At 34.3% G+C, this 23,473-nt stretch overlaps 1 protein-coding gene across 5 annotated transcripts in view; it reads right to left on the reverse strand.

Annotated features, from left to right (window-relative positions):
• MPP7 (MAGUK p55 scaffold protein 7) overlaps positions 1-23,473 on the reverse strand; it is a 258,247-nt gene that overhangs the window by 179,893 nt on the left and 54,881 nt on the right. For 4 of the 5 annotated variants that reach the window (XM_081298033.1, XM_081298035.1, XM_081298036.1 and 1 more), the window contains one exon: positions 13,885-14,045. In XM_081298033.1, the coding sequence (XP_081154159.1) occupies positions 13,885-13,921 (37 nt within the window). In that variant the 5' untranslated portion in view covers positions 13,922-14,045. The remainder of the gene's footprint in view (positions 1-13,884; positions 14,046-23,473) is intronic. The other variant, XM_081298034.1, reaches the window with a different exon arrangement.

Raw genomic sequence — 23,473 nt, forward strand, 5'->3', positions numbered from 1 at the left:
AGTGAAACAGATATGCCAGACTAACTACATGATGTCACATGGAGGAGAAGAAGGGCGTCTCATTGTAAGTAAACAAAACAATAAATTTTAAATACATATTAGATATTCATGGCACAATAAGACATGAGTGAGACCTAACACCAACCTTTCTCATCAGGGAATCCAGCCCATATTTTAGGCACAGAATCACAATCTAGCATAGCAATGCCATCTTCTAATCAAGGAGCAGCCAACAATAAATACAAACCCTGCCGAGGCCAATTCAGAATAAAAATTCACTCAATAGAGAAAAAGGTTTGGGAAAAAAAAAAGGAAACTTATACCAGTTATACTTGTTTTAATCTCAACTCTTGATTTTTGGAAATGTTTTACAAACGAAGAGAATGGAAGATGTTGCACGTTCCTTCCCTCCACCTCCATAACACTTTTCTAAGAAAGAAATGTCATAATCAAGATATAAGGTGTCAAGATACACAATGTTGAGCCTGGAAATTCAAGGGAAAAGATGACAAAAAGGATAGAGCAAATATCTACCTACAAAAACTGTAAAAAAAAAAATACCTTTATTTTGAACCATTCGTTTTCTATTGCTTTTCACTGTATTTGATCAAATATAAATTACTGTTATTAAGCCTAAGGAAATAAATTGAATGCTAAAAATAGCATTAATTCTCCAAACAATGGTACAGCTAAAACCTGAAAGCATTAAAAAATACAGAAGCAGGATCGAGAAAATTTTTTCCAGTTCCAGAAAATTGCTTCTGTAAAAATACAATATTCTGTTCAGGACAGTAGTAGTTCCTAAGAGAATAAATGGCTCAGAATATGATGAAAGTGTTCCCACAGCGAACAATTCACTCTTCTTGCAGATTCCAGATGCTCAACATTCCTGACATCAGAATGGAAAAATTTACCGGTCGTCTAGAGAAATTCAATATCACCATTCTTGTCATATCCTTCATAGCTTCATTATTAGAACAAGTCTGGGGAAGCTATAAACCTATGTTAAATGATAAAAAAATATGTCCTCTGTGTTCAATCATATTTGATAGTTAAGCAACCAAAACATTTAAAAATCATATAGGAAAAGACTTGATAAAACAAAAATAAGTATTTATTTGGTTTTTTTCCTTAGTTTTTGATATGTGCATTCTGTACAGTATAGACAGGCAATGGACCAAAACGTTTTACTATAACCTAGGGCTAATAAACACTAAAGAACATATATCGACGCCCAGAACAACACTATTAAATTTTATTATATTAATAAAATGGGATACACCAAGCTTTAAATTTTCCACTTTGTCAAAGGTAAAATAATCAGCACTATTTAGTGCCATTCATAACAGGCCTCAATTTTTCTCATTTAAAGTTGTGTTTTATTTCCATAAGTACCTGTAAGACTAAAAGACTTTAATTCAACCCTGACACAAGCAATCTCTTTCTTACACAATCCCTCTATTCTGAATAACCTAGTAAATCATCTGGCAGGCTAAGTTTTTAAATATATAAAACTGTCTAAATAATTATAATATTGCAGTTTGCTCAATAACAATTCATCTAATTGCCTTAACATCTATAAAATCAGGCTGAGTTAACTGAGGGCAAGTGCATACATATACCTGTACTTTCATTTTTTGAAGCTATCCCTAAGCTAGAAATGGTTCCAATTTGTAATTAACTTAGTGCCAGTTGTCCATAGCTTTGCATAGTATTCTCCACTACCAAAATAAATATGTAGTTTGACTTTAGCATTACTCACCCAAAAGATAAAGGAATAATGAAATGCAAATTACTTCTAAACCTCACACAGATTATGGCCTATAGCTATCCTGTATTTAGATTACCAGTTATAGGGCAAACCAGGATAGAATAGTTTGCAATAAAAGCTAAGGCACTATACATGCTTCATGGTAGTTATAGTATGACAGGAATTGTTTCAATTAATTTTGATATTTATTGTGTATTTAGAATTTACCAATACCACTAGTTAGACCAAACTGGACAGTGAATTTGAATTGTACCTGATACTGCAGGATAGCAATCTAAATCTGACACCTCATCATATTACTGTGCCTCTTTTCAGTGTATTAAATGGTAAAAGATCAACAAACATTAACCTTAATCAGGAAGATAAGTAATAGCAAGAGAAAGTGAGGAAGTGAAAAGCAGTGTGCTGGTTGTACAGAATAATGTAACAGAAAGAGAGGTAGGCGATGGAGTAGTGGAAACAGAGGAAGAGAGAGAGGCTTTTTATACTAAGACTATTAAAATAACCAACACACAGGGCTGGGGATATAGCTCAGTTGGTAGAGTGCTTGCCTTACGTGTATAGGGCCCTGGGTTCAATCCCTAGCACCACAAAAAATAAAATAACAGACAAAAAAAGAATGAAAAAGTATATAGCTCCTAAAAATGTCCATCACATGGCTAACCTGCAATAAACAGACCTGTTGCCAGCAACCTTATCCTATGTTCTTAGAGGCCTATTAATAAGCACTGAAGTGAAAGAAAAGCTCCTAGCAAAGCTCCATGCATCTAAGTATCTTAAATGGCCTTCTCTTCAATCGAATATCCTTTACAATGCCCCCAAGGACAACTGGTTACACAAGAATGTAATGAGTGAAATCTTCAACAATCTTAATTATCTAAGATGCAAAAGCCCACTTTTAATGAGGAAAAGGTGTAACAGGTTAGAGAACTCCCAACTAATAATAACTAAGGTACTTCCTTATATGGATTTTAATAACAAGTTATCTAAACTATAAATTATTTTATTTAGTTGAAAGTAACAAGTTGGTGGTTCACCTCTAACAAACAAGTACCAAGCTAAATGCTTTCTTTCAACCACACTCAAGTCTTCTCTAAACAGATGACCTTTTGCTTGCAATAGTATTTATGCATATTCAGGGTAACTTCTCCCTGGCCAAATGACCAAAAGAGTAACCTGGAAAATCTGCTGAAACAAAAAAATTTTATTGACAAACAGACTAAGGATACATAAAGAACTGAATAAAAAATAAGGTGGAATTACAAATCAGTTCAGTACTGGGGAAATGTTCTTCTGAGAGTACTGAACTTTTGGATTACCATTTCAATAAAAGTGAAATCCAATAAACTAGATGCCTTTATAATAAAGCCCATCCCTACTAATCTCATAGGATCCAAATAATTTTATGAAAATTCAACCAAAAAGGCATGTGCTAGAGTAAAAATCCTCTCCAGATATTTGCAGGGGTGATTTTCCACAATCTCTAACTTGATAAGAAGAAATGAGGGAAAGACATAGACTTTATCCTAACCCTTATCTTAAAACATGTTCACTTGAGCTTCCTGAACACTCTTAAAAATCTAGGTGATTCCAGAGGCTGGCAACGTGGTTTAGTGGTACAGCACTTGCCTAGTATGCTTGAGGCCTGCTGTTAAATCCCAGCACTGCCAAAAAAAAAAAAAAAGAAAGAAAGAAAAGAAAGAAACCAGGATATTCAAATCACTCTGTCAGAAAAGAAGTTTAATATTTAATATGAGTGTTGGCAAATATTTTTATATTTTTTATTTTTTATTATTGATTGATTTATTGACTTATGATGCTGAGAATTAAACTGAGGGCCTCATGCATGCTCAGCGTACGCTCAGTAAGCTCCACTCCCAAATATTTTAAAATGTTTATTAAAATTTTCAATAGCTCTATAATAACTATTTAATTATATCTTAATAGAATAAAATTGTCTTCTAGGTTTAATCTCCATTTTTAGCAGAATTGTTTACCATGAACCCCTAAATTTCACTTCTAAAAGAAATTATATCTTTTGAGTGACAGATATAAACTCACTGAAAAAGTTCATATCACCAAAGAGCAAAGAGCATTTTAATATTGAAACATTATATATCAACAGGAATCTGAAATCTACCAAGACAATCCTTTATATATTTGGACCCTGAAACCATCACAAACTCTTTCTGGAACACTAATATTGTGCTGAGAAAGAAAGAAAATATTGTTGTGACAATGAAGCCTACTATAATACAAAACCTAGCAATTTAGCAATTTTAGTATTATGCAGAAGTGTATATGGAAAATTTTGCTATAAAAATAGTTTCCCAATATAACTATTTATTTCATAAGACCACAAAATTTAATTTAATTGACACTCTCTTTCATTTAAATGACACTTTTAATAGCATTTTTTCCTGAGCAAGAAACTGCTAAGGAAGAAAAGATGGGCATTTTCCAAATCGCTCACTGGGTTCCAAGCCTCTGAGGAAACTGTGCAAGAAATTAGATTGAGTCTTGCTCCTTGAGGTGTGGCCTGTGGAACATTAGAGGGTCCCAGTGGTCTTTCAAGTGGTCCTCAGCCCATTTCTATTGGTAATTTAGCACTGTCGAAGGAAAAAAATCAGTAATATTTTGTTATGGTCAAATTTACAACAAAATTATGACTTTAACAAAAATCTGTTCATTCTCGTTACATGAGGCTGTACAAGGATGTAAGGGTAGGTAAGCCATCTGGTTGTAACGGCTCTCAGCCACTGATCATCAAGGCTGATCTGGCTCACGTGGCTGGCTAGATGATGTCCCCCTCCCCTCTCATGGATCCATATATATTACTCATCAAAGCTGTACGTTCAAAGAGAATGACCTTCCCAGGTAAAAAAGAGGGTGTTTCTTTGGGTACCAGTGAACTAGGGTTTGCACTCCCTGCTAGAAGCTCCAGTCAAGCTCTCAAGGCCATACACAAACTGCAGAGTTTAGGCTTATCTGTGCTCATTTAGTCAACTTCCACTGGTATTTGCTTACTGCCATTGTGTTTGGAAAAATAATATTTTACGCAATTGCAATTATACATATTCCATTGACTAAAATAGATCAAATACTTAGAATTAGTTCATAGAAGCATCAATATATTGACTAAAAATAGTAATGCTAATAGAGTTTCCCAAATGCTAATGTGCATACTGTTTGTTGTTTACAGAGAAAAGCTAACAGGCAGCTACATGCCTGGCATTCCTGTTTTGGAAGGAAACTGTGAAAAATATAAATATGATCAAGTCAAATTAGCAGAAGATAATTCTTTCTGGGAACTACAAAAAAAAAAAAAAAAAGCACACCAAGCTCAGAGTTGCTTTTCCACAATGAAATAAACAAATTATCAAGGGGAAAGAAGGATCATATGAGACTTTTTAAAAATGAAAAATGACAACACCATATTTTCATGACATTGACAATAAAAATAAAAGCATATTCTTACTATTTCAAATGGCTTCCTTTAGTGGCAAATCTCAGTGACATATCAAGTCCCTTCAATAATTTGAAATTAACATAAAAGCATCATGATTTTGATATTGGAAGTAAGGTTAAGATTAACTAATCAGACTCATGGATGGTACAAACAACTTAAATATTGGCTATACATTTTTAGGAAATCTAAACAGAATTTCTTACAAATATATCTATTACTAAAAATTAAAAATACTGGCATATAAAAGAGATCAGATGTAGCTCAAAATTAATAAAATGGAAGAGAGGTGAAGATGGTGGGAAGAAGCTGAAAAGACAACAAAGGATTTGGAACATTACATAAACTTAGTAGATAAAGCAACAGCAGGATTTGACAGGATTGACCCCAACTCTGAAAGAAGTTCTAGGAAAATGCTGTCAAACAGCATCATATGCTCTAGAAATTTTTTTCATGAAAGGAGGAGTTAATCTATAAAGCAAACTTAGCTGTTGTCTTATTTTAAGAAAGTACCACAGCCACCTCAAACTTCTGCATCAACACCTGATGAGGCAGCTGCCATCAACTCTAAGGTGAGATCTTCCATCAGCAAAAAGAATACAACTCTCCAAAGGCTCAAATAATTGTTAGCAATTTTTAGCAATAAAATATTTCTAATTAAGGTATGTACATTGGCCTTCTTTAGACATAATGCACACTTAAGAGACCACAATATGGAGCAAACATTACCTTTATATGCACTGGGAAACCAAAAATTTTGTGGCTCACTCTATTGAGATATTTGCTCTAATGCAGTCTGGAACCAAATCCACAATATCTCCAAGGTATACCTATACAAAAACATCTGAATGACTTAATCAACAAGTTTGATGTATGAGACACATACAGGAATACAACTACCGTTAAACACATACATATAGAATACTTATTAAAACTCACCATGCATCAAACCACAAAGTAAGCCTAAAGAAGCTTCAAAGGACTAAAATAAAGCAAATTCAGCTTTCTGAAAATATTTTAAAATGATAAAACAAAACCTGGGGATGAATAGTTTTAAAGGTGAACATTAAGAAAAAAAAAGGCAGACTGAACAGTTGTGAACAAAGTCAATTAGTAAATCCCAAAATTTTATCTCTCAAAAGACTAACAGAACTGAAAAAACTAACAAAATTAAGCAGCAGGGAAGAGAGAGCAAAATTACCAAAATCAGGACCAAATAAGAAGAAACCGATACAGAAACTGCAAACATAAAATGATATTCTGAGCAATTTTATTTCACAACAAAGTTGAAAATTTTTATGAAATGGCCTGTCTTTGAAAAAGGTAACTCACCAAAAACTGACAGAAGAAGAAATAGAAAGATTTAAGGATATTCTTAATACCTTTAAAATAAATGAATTGTTTACTAAAAATCTTATTGCAAAAAAAATTCCCAGAACCAAGTGGCCTAACAGGTAAGTCCAACTCATGTAAAAGTTAGTTTCAGTGTTTCACAATCTTTTCCACAAGACGAAAAGAAAAGACTCCACCCATTGCTGGCATAGCTTTATGAAAATGTGATAAAAGAATGAGAAAGGAAATTACAGGAAATCTGAACAAAATATGAGCAAACCAAATCCAGAAGTATATAAAAAGGACAATAAATTATGACCAATTTAAGTCTGTCTCAAAAAAGCAAGTTGGTTTAATGTTCAAAAAATCAATATAATTTGCTATGTTAAAAAAATTAACAGGAAACCAATCACAGGATCATTAAGGTAAATAAATGAAAAGCAAAATTCAATAGCTAATCATTTTTTAAAAATGTTGCAAGCTAGAAATCAAAGGAAACTTCCTTAAAAAGGATACACAGGACTTTCACGTTTTGTCTCAGAGGAGGACAAAGTGGAACCTTCTTCAAGTGTCCCAAATCTGAGTTGATCTTATACCTTCAACCCCAACAAGATCAGAATGGTATGACTGAGGTGCACTCAGACTCCTGGGTCTGTCTCCAAGAGAGTTTAATGATACTGTCAAGGCCAATGGTAAGTGAAGGATCTTAGGATCACAGTGAAACTATCCTTTCAGAATAGTCCAATATTGAGATTGTACCTATTATTGCCTCTGCCTTGATCATCAATGCCCTCCAGGAACCACCAAGAGACAGAAAGAAGCAGAAAAACAAGTGGAAATATCCCCTTTGATGAGACTGACTGTCAACACTGCCAGCATACAACACCAATCTTTACCCAGAGAACTCCTGGACCCATTAAAAAGACCCTGGGGACTTCCCAAGTCTGTGGGCTCAATGTTGGTGGCCACCATCTCATGACATAGTAAATGACATCAACAGTGGTGCAGTGGAATGCTCAGCTAGTTAGGAAGTACAAAGGAACACACTGCAATAAAGGATCATATGACAACAAGAAACGGGGAGAAGGATATACAAGAAGAAAAAAAAACAGAACATTGACAAAGAAATGCTGAAATTATTCTTTTGAGATATAAAACTAAAAACAATGATGCATACTCTTACCACTAGCACCACTGTCATGAAGGTCCCAGATGCTGCCATTGCTGGCAAAAAGGAAAGGCCAGTCTTTATAAGAAGTCACCATGAAGCACGTGGATAGCTGTATGGAAAAATTATCCTACCTCACACTAAAATCAATTCTAAAGTCTTAAAACTAATATACAGAGGGAGAAAGCAATAACTCCATGATCTTAAGAAAATATTGCATGCATAAAATATAGGAATCACTAATGCTAAAGGAAAATGGTACCCAACTACATTGAAATTAATAACTTCTGGGCATGGAAGTCAGGGAAGACAGCATAAAGAGTGAGAAGACAAGCCACAAAAGAATACATAAAGGCTGGTGGTATTTGAGGGAATCTAATTAAGGATGAGTTGCCATTGAAGATAAATTTAATTTGGGTTTAGTGGGAATGTAATTATGTAGTGGGCTTAGTTACATAGTTCCTTAGTGCTGTATATGTTTAACTTATTGTTAGCTATCCAGTGGAAAAAGATTTTGAGGGTTACTACAGCAGCCCACTGTGCTGACTAAGTTGGCTTCATAACACAGGATGCGGGTCCAGAGTTATGTACTATTACATGACCTTGTTCTGTAGCCCCCAGCACCAGAAGTATGTGTACCAAGCCAAAAGGTAGTTTGTAAAGCTTGTATCAATCATTGAAGTTTTATTATAAAATTGTATGCTGAGGAATCTATTCTCATTTAGAGCTCGTCAAAACAAATTCTCTTCTGTCAGGAATATATTCAATAATGCACCATTGATCATTTTTAAATTGGGTATCATGCAAAGAAAACTAATCAGAATTTCTATGTGAAGTTGAATGCAGTTTACCTCCAAACTATCAAGAGTAAAATAATAAATAAGGATTGAATTGCTTTTCTCTCTTAAAGACCATATTATATATGAAGAAGTGATCAAAGAGCAGACAGCCAGAAAATATAAAAGTGTCAAGCAGTTAATTAATAAAAAGATTATGGTCTTTCATGGGTTTTTAAATAATTATATGTATTTACTTGTAATATTTATAATTTGGTATAATTTTTCTCATTCTAAATAAATACTTTCAGCCTAAGAAAATTTACATAGCTTAATTCCATTTATAAAGTTCAACAATGAGCAAAATTAAACCATACTGCCCAGGAATCATAAGCTATGCACATTATGCATAGTGTGGAGTAGGAATCTTTTCCATTTTCCCTGTCCATCTCAAAGGAGGTCACCACTTAGAAGCAGTTGCTTTCAAGGTGTTCAATTTCTTAACCTAGGTGGTGGCCACATGGATGTTATGAACACTTTTAAAACTGCACTTGTAAAACTTTTACATACGTTTCTGTACATATATTATATTTCACATTATATGTTTATACAAATCATATTTAATGAAATTATAAAACTAAAACTAACATGGGTGTTATGTGGGAAAGAAATGATTCCATAAGATTTTTTTAAAGTATGGCACCGTTACAGGAATAAAAATAATATCAACTCTCTAGCCGATGAAAGCTATTTCCCATGGGTTAACAACTCTGATATTGCTAGATATGTAAACTGGACTTGAACTTAAAATTAAGTAGACTTGTGATGAATATGAGGGGCAAGTTTTTTAACTGCTACAGAAGGAATTTATAGATAAGCAAGAGAAAAAGGCTAGAATGATCCATTTGCTAGTAGATCAGAGTTGGAGTCTTCAGTCCGAATTTATATTAGCTTAATATAGCTATAGCTGATTACACATAGAGATGTTCATATATAGATGCGGAAATTTCTATACTATCTTTGTAAATTTTCTATAACTCTAAAATTACTATAAAATTGGTTTATTAAAAATTTCTTAAGATATTGGCCTTCTATTAATTTACTTATTAAATTTACTTATTAACTGTACATAAAAAGTGGGATTCGTTATGATATATTCATACATATATTATGCTTATAATTTAGTCAATTCTACTCTTTCACCCCCTTTCCATTCCTCCTCGCTCCCTCTTTGATTCCCTTCTTTGACTCTACAGGGATAAGTGGAGGGAAGAAGAGAGGCAAAAAGGAGACACCAGGGAAAGAAATGGAGCACATTATATTATATGCATGTATGAATACATCACAATGAACCCCACTATCACCTATAACTATAATGCATTAACAAAGCAAAGAAAAGATGCCTTAAGATAAAATCAGTAGACCATTATAGTCAAGAAAGAGAACCCAGATCGAACGTGATGTTGATATGTGATAGAGGAGCTACTACAAATTTATGTGAAAAGAATAAAATACTGAATAATTGATTCTGGGACTACTGACAATCCATGAGAAAATAAAATTAGAATTAAGATTATATTAAATAATTGTCTCCATGCAGTTGGATTAAAATTCCAAATGTATAAAAACCACTTGCCATATACAAAATGTATAACCTAGGGCTGTGGCTGTGGCTCCGTGGTAGGGTGCTTGCCTAGCATGTGTGAGGCACTGGGTTCAAATTATTAGAAGAATATGTATATGATCTTTGGACAGGAAAGGCCTACCTAGGCAAAAGAATTAAAAAAAAACTAAAGACTGACTTGACTACATTAAAATTTCTAACTCTATGAAAGAAATTATACTATTTCAGGGGCAAAAAAGGACAAACATTTGGCCAGAAGAAATGGGTGTACCATCTATAAGAACCAAAGAATATATAAAATAAAAGTGAACAAGTTCTGACAATAAATTAGAAAATGATAAGCAAACACCAAGATGGTGAAAGAATTTGAATATCTAAATCACCGTTTAGGTCAGCTTTTTTGATGCTGTGACTAAAAAGTCCTGACCAAAACAATTTTAGAAGAGGAAAAGTTTATTGGGAGGCTCATGGTTTCAGAGATCTCAGTCCACAGAAGGCTGGTTCCATTCCCTGCAGCTTAAGGTGAGGCAGAACATCATGGTGGAAGAGTGTGGCAGAGTGAAGCGGCTCACATAATGATCAGGAAGGAAAAAGAGAGACAGCTTGCCATATACAAAATATATAACCTAGGGTTCAGTGGTAGGGTGCTTGCCTAGCATGTGTGAGGCACCAAGTTCAATTCTCAGCACCACATATAAATAAATAAAGGCTCATCAACAACTAATAAAATATTTTAAAATATATATATTAAAAAAAACAAAGACATGCCCCCCAACGACCCACGTCTTCCAGCCACATCCTACCCACCATCACTTATCACTCAGTTAATCCCTATCAGGAGATTAATTCACTGATTGGATTAAGGCTCTCATAACCAAATCATTTCACCTCTGAATGTTCTTGCATTGTTTTACACTTGAGCCTTTGGGGGATATCTCACATCTAAACCATAAAATCACACAGGAATGAACAGGTATTTTCATTTGTTAAAATCCTCAATGTCAGTAGTAATGTACCTTTAACACTTAAAATACTGTTTTTACCATTAGATGGTAAAAATTATAGAGGCTGAATATTAGCAAGAATGTGGGAGAAAGGAACTTTAATGCACTGTCCATAAATCATTAACTGGTTTAACTCGTCTGGAGGACGATTTGATGGTACAATTTGATGGTATCGTTAAATGTGCACATCTTTTCTCCCAAAATATTTACAAAGAAGCAGAACCAGGGTTTCATTAATAGAAGTATGGTCCACTACTTTGTGACACTGTGAGAAACTATGGACTAGTTCAAAAGAATGAGGTAGATATATAGATGTGTACAGGAATGGATACATAGATAAATATACATAAACACACACACTTTTACAGTGTCTATACACCATGGAAGTACCTCTCCAAGACATACTGCTTGATACAGAAAATAATATAACAAGCCATGGCATATAAAAAATCCATGACTTTAAAAAATTCAAAACAATGTATTTATGTACACTCATATCGAATTAATTTTTTGTTAGTTCGTGGTTTTGCTGGTGATGGGGATCAAATGCAGGGCTTTCTGCATGCTAACATGTGCTCTACCACTGAGCTACATCCAAACGATGTGTTTAATGCATAGAAAATTCTTGGAAGCTTCTATCAAAATGACAAAGAGACTGAGGAAAAGTAGTTATTACCATGTTGTACTTGTATAATTAATTCTTTCTTCTTAGTGAAATAAGCAAGAAGGGGAAGAGTGAGGAATGAGTGGTAAAAGTGTTACATCGAAAGCATCTTCCCAAATAAGTACTGAGAGGTTGGGGCATGCTGTTCCTTGGGTGCTCTTCTGTCAGTTACACTCTGTTCTCCTGGAGACCCGATGAGGGTCAACATCAACCATATTGCTAAGCAACAGGGCTTATGGTAAAAATGACCCCAGATGGCCAAGTGCATCTGGACAAGGAGGACCTATGAGGGAACTACAAACATCTGATGAGAATACCACACTTAAGCGCTCTCTTAAGTGCACTAACCTTCTGTGCCTGATTCCAACCCTACTGGGACATAGATCAAAAAATACCATAAAACAGAATGTCAATCGGATGGTACTTTAGATACGCACTAAGTGAGATGGCTATGTGTGGAAAAGCTCTTTGTAAATACTAAGTAGTCTGTGCCATTTTTCATGACTGACACCTAAACTGCCTAATAAATCATAAATACACCTTTTTAATCATGTTTTGAGTTATATGTAAGCAAAAACACTTTGCATTCAGTTAAAATAACACTTTTTTTGATGAACAGCAGGGCATAAAACACAACTATAGTAAATTTATGGTTCAAATAAATTTTATCTATAATTCTGAAACCACTACGGAAAGTTTAAATCATTCATTTTTATATAGAAGAACACAAATGCGAGAATATATAATAACTAAAAAGAGGAAAAAATTCCAAAGGAGCTGTTTTCCATATTAATATCTTGACAAAGAAATATTTTATATAACTTAACAATCAAAATTTCTTCCTGACAAAAGCTAGTGTAAATCTCATTGGGGGGGGGGGGTAATTCTTAATAGATAAAGATGAGACAAAACTTTCCAAACTGTAAGTATGGAAATGCCAGAAAATAGCAAAGAATGATATCTGCAAACTGTGCAAATAAAAATGCCAGTGTAACATAATAACAACACAAAATTACATTTGTAACTCAGCTGTTTCTGAAGATAAAGAGCAAATGATTGGAATGGTATAGGCTGAAACAGCTATGTCAGCTGGTTGGAAAATAGGACCAGTAGGACCAAATTCAGCACAGCCAGTGTGACAGAGAGGAAATTTTTTTAGTCACAGTATGCCACCACTTCTTTCAAGGGGTCTTCAAAATGCAAACCAGAGCCATGTGCACTTTTTTTTTTTTTTTTTTTTTGGTTGTGGGGTTGGGAGGCGGGGAGGATACTGAGGATCTAACCCAGTGTCTCACACATGCTAAGCAAACACTCTATGCCTGAGTATGCCCCCCCCCCTGTCTCCCAGACACACATACTATAGGCATCCAGGGGCAAAAGCACCAAATCTGAGGAATACCAGGACCTTCAAGGGGCATCTGCCACCCCCACTGCATTCCCTAAATTAGATCAGAAAGGGGAAATTTTACATACACATGTGGGATATTTTTTCTTTTCTTAGAAATATTCACTCTATGCCTCTGTAAATCTTAGAACTGATAAGATGAAATGTGTTTATGAGTTTTAATTGAATCCCTCAATGACATCAATCAATTTAGAGATAGGCATCACGTCTGGAAGAAAATAGAGGAATGGAATAGAGAGGATGTTTTGTTTTGTTTTGTTTTTAAAGAAAAAGTAAAAGTGAGAGGTCTGAAGCAAAGGCAGCAAAAAGTTTATTAAATCTGTGTGAAGGGCAATACAGGTAGATAATCATGGTATTTGCCAGAATTTTCTGTATATTTAAAATACCTCATTTTTAAAAATCAAATGCACAGCACTACTCCAAAAGCAAGACAATGGGAGAACACCGACACAGACCACCACAGGGCACCACAACCTAGACAGAGAAGCAGCCAGAGAGAGGCCTCCAGTAGCTTTTCTACCAAGGACACGTCTAAGTTGGTTTCATGCCCCTCGTGTTGGTCGCAGAGAAACAGGCATGAGCTGTTGGTGCTTTCTTATAGCAATGCTGCCTCTCACCACAAACAAGATTGAAGTAGGGGTGGAAGGAAATCTGCCCCTCTTGGCTTGGCATACCTGTGTCACTAGTAGATCCTGTGGACAGGGCTGGCATGATGCAGGCTGCGGGTGAGGAAACGCCCTCCACACACTCACGCCTCAGAAAGCCACGGGGAGCTCCAGTTCAACTGCCTGCAGCCACGCTGTCGCCCAGGATTTATATGTTATGTGAGCCCTTTCTAGAAAGAAAAGAAACGTTTAGATATTTTAAAAAAAGAATATCATTAAAAGGCAACATTCAAAAACTAATTCTAAATTCTTATTACCACACACTACCAACGAGATCACAAGAATTCTAACAGAATTTCTTCTACAGACAACATGCAGTTATTCAGTGAGAAAGCTTCTGATTCTGATGTGCAATTTCTAATTGAAAACATGAATGCGCTTCACGCATGTACCAAGGCTTCCTTAAAGATTTTTACATTTGGTCTGGGGGCCGCTGATGAGACAGATGGAGAACTTTAAGAAGCTTCTGTAAGTCGATGCCATTCTCAATAAAATTCCTTTCCTCTGTTATCATAATTCAAGCTATAATTCTTAAACGCATAACCAAGACCATATGAATTGTCAGCAACCTATAACTAATTATATTTTTAAAAAGCTCATTCTAATATGATGACTGCAAAGTTTTCTAACTGAGGTCTTGCAAAGAACCTTGAAAGCCTTTTTGTTACTAAAATTGAAGCAAGAAATTATTATAGATTTCCAAAGTGTTAGTAATTTAAACTAAACTTAATGATCCAAGCTAATAAGTAAATTCTTTTAGTAAAAACTAGGCTTTGATGTATCTTGAAAAATGTCAACTTTTTTTTCCCAATAACTATCCTAAGTTTATCCCAAAATAGGCAGTATAGAGTTTGGTTTAATCTCTAATCCTGCTAGCTCTGTAATTTTGCACAAGTTTTTAATCTTATCAAATAAGCCTTAATTTCCTTACAAATGAGGAATTATCGTCCTCATAGAACTGTTGATAATTGAATATGCTAAGACATACAACATAGTGTTTCACACACTGTAAACAAACAATAAATGTAATATGTCCAGGGCTTTTTTTAAATTCAGGTAATCTAATTATAAAATTCAAACATAAAAGAAAGTAGCAAGATTAAAATTTACACTGACCTAACACCTAGAAGGAGGCCATGTGGTTTAAATTTGGATCACTGCTGCCTAATAACGGAAAATACACTCCATTTACACTTTTGTAGAACTCGGAACTAACTACACAATGCACTTATGTTCGTTTTTTAAATGCTTTTGCCCCAAATCTCTATAACAAAGTCAGTCAGGACAACAGGAAAAACAGACACTGTAAACACTGGAAAAACTGGCTCACTTTAATTCCTAAAACCTTTTAAAATTGCTGATTCATATTACAGAATAAAGAAAATGAGTTTGCCAAATTTTACTTGAAAAAAATCCAACTGTAAAAATCCCATTAAAGCCTTCCAAATTAACTTTTTAATTGTCAAAGTGAAACTCACTATAAAAAAATTCACCAAATAGTCTTTCTTAGACTAAACTATCTGCTGTGATGTCTTGAAATCTGCTTCATATAACAAAGACTCATGTAGTTAAAACATGCACACAAATTCATACAAAGATGAGTGCTAATTAAAAATATGAGGGCAGTTATTTTAAATACCAAATGAAAATATAAATCACTAAACTAAAAATTTTAAATGAGAGAAAAAAGACAAAGCAAGGTTTCATTAATGCTCAGCTCAGAAGATATTTTCCCAATGATTTTAAAAAGCAACTTTGCTTTGGTTGCATAAATTATTCTAATCAGGACTAAGATTCAACTACATGAAAATATTCCTTATAGAAAGCAAGGGTAGAAATGAAATAATTCATACACAAAGCAAGTCCAAAAAGACTACATATAATTTAAAGAAAGCAATCAATTAATGGACTTTTATTTGCTCAAAGGAAAAAGAAATTTAAAACAGTTAAAATTTGAAAAGCATATGCACATACATTTCTATCATTAGAGCAATATGTATGTATGTACATTGGCAGGCATTTATTGTATGTGCATATGTGTCTAATTTAAGCTCTTTATGCCTTGAGAAAAGCCATAATTTGTATGGTATAGATTGCCACTGTGAGTATAGAAATGGGTATATAATATACAATCAATACTATACAACCTACAGTTTTCTTAATGGCTTAAAGAATTTATAATATTTTGCTTTTATAATCCATATATGTCACATAAACTAAAGTGCTTTTATCAAATAATTAAAATGTGAACAGTGGGGAACATTTCATTGCATTAACACTAAAGAAAACCTTACAATCCACACCAAAACATCTCTTTGAGCAGATACTGCCACATGTGAAAGAACTTAATCTCTTCTAATTTTTTTCATAATGAACATTCAGGGTAAATTTTTCCAAATCTGTGTATTTACTACACTTTAATTATCATCTAAGTATATATACTGCCAAGTAATTATCTTCTCAGAACATACATGTAGATTTTTAAAATGGTTTGATAGAATCCTAATCAGCAAAATACTTAACATTTTGTAGAACAGAGTTGCGATTGCCGGGTTTAACTTTCAAATTGAGTTAAATTTTTGTGTAACAATGTTATTTTCTTTGGCTAAATTTATTGAAAATGCTTTGGAATTTGTCAGAACCTAGCCATAATTATTACTGACTGTTGTATGGAATCGATTTACTACAATACAAAAATACCAGCTGTTACAGTATGTCCTGAGAGGGATTACTGAATATTCTTAAATTGAAGTTCAATCCATCATTCCATAAAAAAGAGAAAGACTCAAAGCCAGGAACATAACAGCTGTATCAAGTGCACCTGAAGCATTTACAATACCCAACAGAACTATTACAACCTTCCTTTTAAAAGGCTTATTTTTGAAATTTCATTATTCCAGTTGTACCTTGCTTCTATATATCACACTGTATCAGGTTCTTCTGGCATTGATCACGTGGAAACAGTGAACTATGTGAAGGTCTACGAGCTTTCAATGTTCAAATTTCTACTGTCCCTGGCTAACCCTCAATGCTCCTGTGCCGCTCATGACACCTAGTGGCCAACTACAGAAGTGCAAGTATCTGGAACAGGAAGTGGTTTGCGTTTTTTCAGTAATTCAAGAATTTATTTCATTCCATCCAGTGACATAGTCATTTGCAATTTTTTCATTAATGTGAACACACACAGTTAATGAATACGAATAATAAATTGAAAAATCTCCAAGCATATTCCCTCTCAATTGGGGAGGGGGTGTTCAAGAATATGAAAACTTTTAATTAAATGTCATCACAAATAACCTCTTTAAGAATTATATTAAGGGAGGGGAGGGGAGGGGGGATAGTAGAGGATAGGAAAGGCAGCAGAATACAACAGACACTAGTATGGCAATATGTAAATCAATGGATGGGTAACCGATGTGATTCTGCAATCTGTATACGGGGTAAAAATGGGAGTTCATAACCCACTTGAATCAAAATGTGAAATATGATATATCAAGAACTATGTAATGTTTTGAACAACCAACAATAAAAATTTTTAAAAAAGAATTATATTAAGAGGCTATCGCTTCACAAGACAACAACTATACTCAGTAATCCAACTGCAGATTTTATCACAAGGTAAAAGTACTCTAGAGTTACATTTTTAAACAGCAATAAAATAACACAACAAAATATAAATCTATCATCACAAATTTTTTCTTTTTTTCTTGGTTGTTCACAACATTACAAAGCTCTTGACATATCATATTTCAAACATTAGAATCAAGTGGGCAAATTTTTTCTTGAAAGTTCAATTTGAAAGATTCATTAGCTATATTTTCCAATGCAAAAGCAGACTGACATCTGTTAACTTTACTTGACGCTTCATAAATTCTATCTGTAAGAATATGAAGGAAGCAACATATAACTAAGTGGCATAAATCTGCTTACATGAAATGGTATTTATAGCTGATACCCTAGTGCTTCTCAAGGTCAAATTATTTCTAGAAATATAGTGAGATGTTATCTGCCTTTTGCACTGTCAATGTGTGCACCAATGGTGAAAAGTGATAGTGGTGAGACCACTGGCACTCAGTATGAATGAATACAGTGGCACCAAACTGAAGCTATTCATGGTTCACTTCCCAGTACCGGAGGGGTAGCACAGGTGGGAAGGGAAGAGGAAAAGGGTTTGCTGTAGATTATCCTTAATGGAATAATGAAAATTAAAAATTAATGGACTCTTAACTTCTTTTTAATATTCTCTGTGATGAAATGGAAAGTACACATAAAGTGCTATTGCTGGGAATAAAGCAAAGGCTATCTCAAGAAACATCTGTGTGATGATTTCAGTTGTAAACTAACTAGTCACTTGTTTCATGGGTGCCATTTTTAAAAGATCTAATGAATGCTAAACCTTAGTAATTGGGCATTTGACAGGCATTTTCTTGAACATGAATGAAATGAGTCTGTAACTTCAAAGAAACTAGCAGTATGTGTTGCTAATGATAAAACGTGAGCTTCCAAGCAAAAATTTTATAAAGCTTGCATCTACCAGAGATGGCCCTCTCTTTGCATGGTATGCACCAAGTTAACCAAAACAAATGCAAAATATAGGTAAATGAGTCTCCACTTTGCCTGGTTCTATCAGTGTTTCAAAATCACAGGCTTTTCTGAGAAAATCAGTGGTGGTACTAAAACCAATGTGATTTTTTTTTTTTTTTTTTTTTTGGTACTGAGGCAACATTTGGAAGACCTATATAACTCAGCGAACTTATATTTTCCTGTTTTCCAGTAACACATTAGAAAATCATTCATGAATAAATTTATGTAAAGCACAAGTTAGATTTAAAGTTCCAACACAATAAGTTTATGGTGTTTTCCAATTCTACACTGCAGCTTACCGTGCCACATGCCGTTTTTTGGTGTAATAGAAAAATATATCCACAATTGACTAGGCTACCAAATTTGAAGAGGCTACCAAAATGATCCTACAGTTCTGAGTTAGGTTGGCTTTCCTCATATCTTTCAACCAAAACACGTAATACAAATTGAGCATCGACAAATGAGAAAATAACTGTCTCCTGTTAAGCCAGAAATTAAATAAACTTGCAACTCGCTAATATTTTTTTGTTTGTTTGGGGGAAAATAGTTATTTTTTTATAAAAATGTTATTTGTGTTAACAAGTAACAAGTTTAATATTTTTTTAAAAAATGAACCTAGTTTAACTTCCAATGTTTAATATTGATCAATATAGCCCACATAATCAAACCTCTTCAGAGTCTTCAATAACTTTAAGAGTGTCAAAAGATCTGGAATCCGAAAGTGTTGAGAATGGCTATTCTAAGCCAAAACCCAGCAAACATTTTCTGGGAAGGATCAGACAGGAAACATTTCGGGCTTTGAAACCCATATGGCTTCTGTCTCAGCATAAATAACAGGCATGTGAGCGTGATTATGTTCCCATAACCCATTCATTGCCAGAAATGGGGTGTGCTGACCACAGTTCTATATGCTTGCATCCTACCTGCCAGTGACTTCAAGATCTAAAAGCAACATGCTTGTAACATTTTTATTGGTTATCATGGAAATAATAATAACAGTGTGATATAAAACCAGATGCAAAATAAGAGGGATGGAATTTTTAAAGATGCACTTTCTAATCATCAACAAAATTAGACTCCAATTTTGGCTATCCTAAGAATCTTGTGCTCACGGTCACTGTCCAGCATGCTAACAGAGGATCGCCCCGCATGTTGCTAGCCCAGGAAGACATCCAAATTCAAAGTGTGAAGTACGGATTCTAAACAAGGCATATCACTTTCACACCACTGTAAGTAGAAAAGTGAAGTTTTATGAAGTGAATTATCCTAAGTTGAGAATTATCTGTATATGTAGGAACCTTTAAATCTGCTTACAGCTGCCAAAGTGTTCAGATGTTGTTTGTAAGAAAATATGCCTTATACAACCCAAACCCAAAATCCTAGTTTTAAGGGGGGGGGGGGGGGGGGAGGAACAACTGTGAAAGATTAAAATGCCCCACATTTTTACAAACTCAACAGGGTTCAAATGTTATGGAATGTGAAACTAACGTATCTTCTTCCCACAAATGGAAAGGGAAATACCAAAGCAACAGAAGAGGAGCATCTCATTCAAAGAATCTTTATAATCTTTATAAAGATTTAAAGACTGAAAAGAGGAAAGGGAGGATAAGCTGCTTTATAAACTTGAGAGACCCGGGTTTCCATAGGAAAGTCGGCCAGGAGCCCTGGTCCACTCACAAGGAAGGCCATCCACCAGAAGCGCTTTCTGGAGAAGGTATACACTGCCTGCCTCATTCAGCTGTCCTTCCTGGAGGCAGAGGTGGAATGGATGACCTCTAGCACAATAGCCAGTGCATGAGGACTCCAGTTTTATTCCCCTCTCCTCACCAGAGACAATGCTCTTTCTGATGACGACCACTGTCACTGGGTTCACTTCCTACCACCTAGCACTAAAATGTCTTGGCTTCTTCTTCTTCAAGATTACACTGTTAGCCATCAATGACTGCTATTTTCACTGTGTCGTGGTTTCTTCTAATTTTGGCTTTTTCATTGTTGGGGGCAGGGAAGAATAATACAGCTCCTTTGTTACATGTTGTTTGAATAATTCTCAATTCCAGATCCATCTCAGCATTCCACCGGCATTCTGTTAGATCTTCTCTATTGGAGAAACCAATTTTTACAACCCTTTTTTATAATTAAGGTACACAAATGTAATTTTATGTTTTGTTCAACTTATATCCCTCATAAGATTTCCTTGAAGAGGGAACCTGTGTTACACATCCCTAAAAACTGCACAATGGTCCTGCTATGATCTGAATGTTTTGAGCATGGTCCCCAAGTGTTCACCTGACAGAAGCTTGGTCCCCATGCGGATGTATGAAGCAGTAAACATTTAAGAGGTATTTGCCTCGTGGAGATAATTAGGTCATTGGAGGCATCACCCTTGGAAGAAATCAATATTGATTTCTTATAGTAAGTGACTTCCCACAGGAAGAGGTTTTGATAAAGCAAGCCCACCAGAGGCTGAAATGTAACCAACACTGTGAGGTAAATGAAACTCTTCACTTTATAGAGCACCTGGCTTTGGGTAATTTGATATAGCAACACATAACACAGGGACCTGGACTAACACAGGTTCCCATTTATAAATATTTCAATATGTGGCCAACTCCAACCTTCCAAAACCTTTATCTTTCAGGTCAAAGTGGCCTAATTCTTTTGCTTATGGGGAGTTAGTAAAGCAGAATAATAACAGCACAGATTTTGAAATTAGACAGACCTAAGATCATATCCCAGCTCTGCCTTACTTACTATATGACCCTGGCCACACTTAATGAAATGAAATTATGCTTATATAATTGTAAGTCAACAGATGATAATTTCTATTAACACTTTCCAATCTCGTTTTCACCACTATTTCCCACTTCCTCTAATCTAGCAAACTTTTAGGATCCTATGATGCAAAGAATACATGCTTTGGTAGGAAACAGACCTTAGTTTTAAAATGTGAATTTGGGGCATAGTGGCTCACACCTGCAATCCCAACTGCTTGGGAAGCTGAAGCATGAGAATCACAAGTTCAAGGACAGCTAGGCAACTTATTGATATCCTATCTCAAAATAAAAAATAAGAGAGGCTGGAGATACAGCTTAGTAGTAGAGCACCCATGGGTTCAATCCTCAGTACTGGGGGAAAAAAAAAACGGACTCTACCACTTATTACATGTACAAGTTACAAATTATGAAAGGTTAGAAAACCATATAAAATCATTTAGAATACACATAGGAATGTTGGTGATGGCTTTCATTTTCTAAGTACATATATTTCCCAGACATTAGCTTAAAAATTCAACATATATTATTGAATTCTCATAATAATCCTGTTTAGAAAACACAATTTCATGTCTTACAGATGAGGAAACTGAATTTTGAGAAATTTGTCCTATGCCCCAGCTTGAAAGGATTCTAATGTCAGATAATATGAATTCAGTGCTCACACTTGTTCATTACACTACACAATGCTGCCTCTTAACTCTAAACTCCCTCAATCAGTTTTCTTGTTTATCAAGTAGAATTAATATCTATGCCTCATTCACTTATTGTGATGACTAAACAAAACTTGCAAGATGCTCAGATGTTATGTGAATGACCTAATGGTTTTGTTCAACTTATATTCCCTCATAAGATTTCCTTATTTCCAACTTATATCTCTCACATAAGATTTCACACACACACACACTCACACAAAAAATAAACAAAATAAACCTTTCCATTAATATCCTTGAGTTTAACATGTTTAAAGCTTCCCAGTTCACATCCACATCCTCTAGTTTGCTCCTTAGGCACCTTATTATCATGCCTTCTCTGATTAATCCAAAACACCAAGCTGGTTCAGAAAATAATCTTCTCAGTCTTCAATCTTTTTATCACCAATACTTAAGTCTAAAACACACCTAAAGTTTCATAACCTACAAGAGCCACAGATATTTCTAAAGTCTATAGAAAAATCCTGCATGGTAGCCAAAGATAACGTCTATATTGAACACAGCTATAATAAAATAATAATAGAGTAAATCAGAAGCTCAAGAATAAGATTCAGACTCTTTTGAATCTTTCTTAAAAACAAAATGTCACCACAGTATTACTAAACATTTGTAGTTAGTAATTTCCAAAATATCATAAAGGGTCTAAAAATAGATCACCCAACTAGCTAGTTTTATTAAAATTATGTATCACTTTCTATACAGATTAACATGCATAAAAATAGAATAAATCTCCTTTCCATTAAAAAAATATTCAACAAACTAGGAGTAAAAAGTAATTATCTCAACATAATAAAGTCCATATATGAAAAGTCAACAGTTAACATCATATTCAATGATGAAACAATGACAGCTTTTCCCCTCAGATCAGGAAAAAGACAAGGATTCCTACTCTTACCATTTCTATTTGACACAGTACTGGAAGTTCTAGCCACAATAATTAGGCAAGAAACATAAATAAAAGGCATTCAAGTAGAAAGAAAGATTTTATCTTTATTTGCAAATGGTACAATCTATTATGTAGAAAATGCTAAATACTACACACACACTCACAAACACACACAAAATAAACAGTTCAAACTAATAAAAGAATTCAACAAAACTGCAAGATACAAAATTACATTTCTCTACATAATTAACAATTTTTAAAGAAATTTTTTAAATCCTATTCATGATAACAAATAAAATACTTTAGAAATAAGCTTACCCAAGAAAGCAAAGTCTAAACACTATAAACACTGAGAAAAAAAAAAAAAAGATAACACAAATAAATGCAAAGATATCCCATGTTCATGGATTGGAAGACTTAATATTGTTAAATGTCTATACTACCTAAAGTGACATAAAAGTTCAATGAGATCCATACAAATTCAAATGACATTTTTTACAGAATTAAAGATCATATTAAAGTCCAAGAAATCTCAACACATTCAAAATAAGCCAAAAAAAATCTTTTTTTAAAAAAAAGAACAAAACTGGAGATTGTGTTACACTTCTTGATTCCTACATTAATCAAATCAGTGTAGTATATCC

The sequence above is a fragment of the Spermophilus citellus genome, assembly GCF_964194105.1.
Source record: "Spermophilus citellus genome assembly, chromosome: 6".
In the NCBI taxonomy this organism is placed as follows: Eukaryota; Metazoa; Chordata; class Mammalia; order Rodentia; family Sciuridae; genus Spermophilus; species Spermophilus citellus.